Source organism: Oratosquilla oratoria, chromosome 6, assembly GCF_046742065.1.
Source record: "Oratosquilla oratoria isolate Oo_2021 chromosome 6, ASM4674206v1, whole genome shotgun sequence".
Taxonomy (NCBI): Eukaryota; Metazoa; Arthropoda; class Malacostraca; order Stomatopoda; family Squillidae; genus Oratosquilla; species Oratosquilla oratoria.
The window spans coordinates 68,541,117-68,543,616 of record NC_134782.1 but is presented as its reverse complement, the minus strand read 5'-3'; the positions used below and the strand labels follow the sequence as shown (position 1 = coordinate 68,543,616).

The window sequence follows — 2,500 nt, the reverse complement described above, 5'->3', positions numbered from 1 at the left end:
TTCCCCTAACTGTAAGATACAACTGGGTACATGCACAGACACACACACGACTCGTGACGCAGTGGTAGAGTTCCCGGCTACCACTGCGGCGGTCCGGGTTCGAATCCCACCCAGGACTGAAATTATTTCAGTATCGCTGCGCTGCGGATCGTTACTCCAACTCTTGTGGGCGGGGAGTTGTGTGTGTGTGTGTGTGTGGTGCGTGTGTGTCACAGCACAGGTCACAGCATTACCCATAGATCGGTCATATACGAGCTCTGAGCTCTCTTCCGGTAGGGAAACAGCTGTCGATCATGAGTCCAACACGTGATCCAAGACTATGGTGAATCACACACACATACACACACAACGGGCGCACGCATGAACGAACACACACAAACACACACATGCATCCATGCTTGCTTGGAAATTGAGAAAAAAATATGTGTAAGACGCAGAGGAAGAGAGAGAAATACTGGCTTTAGACATATAGAAATGGAGTACGATGAGAAGGCATATTTTCATTGGATGAAAGAAAAAAGAGAAGTAACGAATTAAATTCATTATAGACAGAGTACACTAACATGGATTGACTTCAAGATTAGAAATCAGTGATTACATAAATGAAAAATAAAGATATATAAAATGTTTTGTCTAGAAAAATTAAATGGAAATGTAAGTATTCAATTATAGAACGAATCGCTAGTAGCAGCAATGTCGTTCAAATAATCAAACCGCTCAGTGGACCTCGGTTCGCAGCTTGCGACGGCTGCGTTTGATTATAAGTATTCAAGATAAAGATGGAAAATAATCGTACCCCGTATGGCGGAAGTCGTATGATGATAGCGGGAAATAAATAAATAAACAAATAAATAAAGTGAACCAAATAGGTGTGGAAAAAAGGAAGACTGAAGTAATATATATGAGAATTACGATGGAGGAAAAAGGAAAAGACTTTACAATGGTATTAATCCTATTAAAGACGAGAGCGTGGGATAAAGTAGAACGTGAGGATTTGATACAATATAGCCAAAACGGTTTGCAATAAACATAGAAAATTGTATAAAGGTGAAACATGAGAAGTAGGAATCAGGTGGAAGTGAAAATTCATAGGAGAGTATGCTGCTGTATATATCGACAACATAATGACCCAATGGGTGAAAGAACCAACAAAGTATATTGGTGAGGATGCACCAGCAAGAACAGATTTGATCTTTACAAAAAAAACTTGATGCGATTAAATAACTAAAGGACAAGTAACCGATAGGAAAAAGAGATCTTGTAGTTCTTAAATTCATTTTAAAAGTAGGGAAGGCAGAAATAAGAAATATTGAGCTTCAAATATTCCTTCACGGTTTCATATATCTTGTATGAAGGTGGTAGTTACCGACAAGTTCAGATATCTTAATATAAATTCGATTCTAATCAGTTAAAACCTAAATTTACCCAAATTTCGGCGGTGAAAAGGTTAAGGCTAAAGCAATGAAAATCATTTAGTTCGCTGTGGCGTTGTAGACTAATTGTTTTCATGTTAGAGAAAATAACCTTAATCCATATGGCACTATGTTTTACAAGTCATTCTTTCTCCCCCCCGCAGATGCTGTCCTGGCGCGAGAAGATGGCATACCCTCAGAACATGTTACGTAACGTCGCACGGAGCAACTGCCACACCGACTTTGTCTTCCTAGTGGATGTGGACATCGTGCCCATTCCGGGTCTCAGCACCAAACTGTCCAACTTCCTTGATTCGGAGCAGGCACGCAAATGCAGGAAGTGAGTCTGACACAGAGTGTCTGTCGTCTATGCCCAGCCCGCCCACATCTTTTCCTTTCCCCCTAGTCTCCTTAAATGGTGTTTGCCTGTAAAGACACCAAGGTAGTGTGACACGGCATCCAAGTCATACACCTGGACTCGTATCTCATTCCTTTTCTCTTTGATGAATGAGATGTGTCTTTTTCTTTTTTTTTTACTTGCATGTAGAAAATATTTTCTGTGTGTGTGTGTTTTTCAATTCTTTTTCGCCATTATCGGATTCTGTATGATGCTAATTTAACTAATTATTATTTTTTACTATATGTGATGTCTCTGTAATATCTTATATTTATTTTGATTAGAAAATTAAATTAGTGCGGCACGGGGTCAGGCACGTGGTGTCCATCATCCAATTACTGACTTGGGCGCATGTATCGGGCAAGTGCACCACATAGGGGATGAAGGGCCCTCTGAAATTACTATTGTCCAAGCAGGTAGAACAGGGCCTCCTGGACATGCTCAGAGCACAAAAGATGATCAACCCGTCACCACCAGGGCAAGAAGAAAGAAGCGGACCAAAAAGATTACCATGGAAGTGGGGTCGTGCTAAACCCTGAGCGGCCCAACGAAGATAGGATATGGGAAGAGGATGCAAACTCTATGGATTGACAGAGGGTATGAAACATCGTTACAGAACAGTGGTTGGCTGATTAAGTCCGAGTGATACAAAAGAACGATCTGCTGTCAAACGTGGAACGGGAGGAAATCG

At 41.0% G+C, this 2,500-nt stretch overlaps 1 protein-coding gene across 4 annotated transcripts in view; it reads left to right on the top strand.

Annotated features, from left to right (window-relative positions):
* Positions 1–2,500, top strand: part of LOC143026568 (beta-1,4-glucuronyltransferase 1) — a 114,881-nt gene that overhangs the window by 95,121 nt on the left and 17,260 nt on the right. For all 4 annotated transcript variants that reach the window (XM_076187179.1, XM_076187181.1, XM_076187180.1 and 1 more), the window contains one exon: positions 1,577–1,752. In XM_076187179.1, coding sequence (XP_076043294.1) covers positions 1,577–1,752 — 176 coding nt within the window. The remainder of the gene's footprint in view (positions 1–1,576; positions 1,753–2,500) is intronic.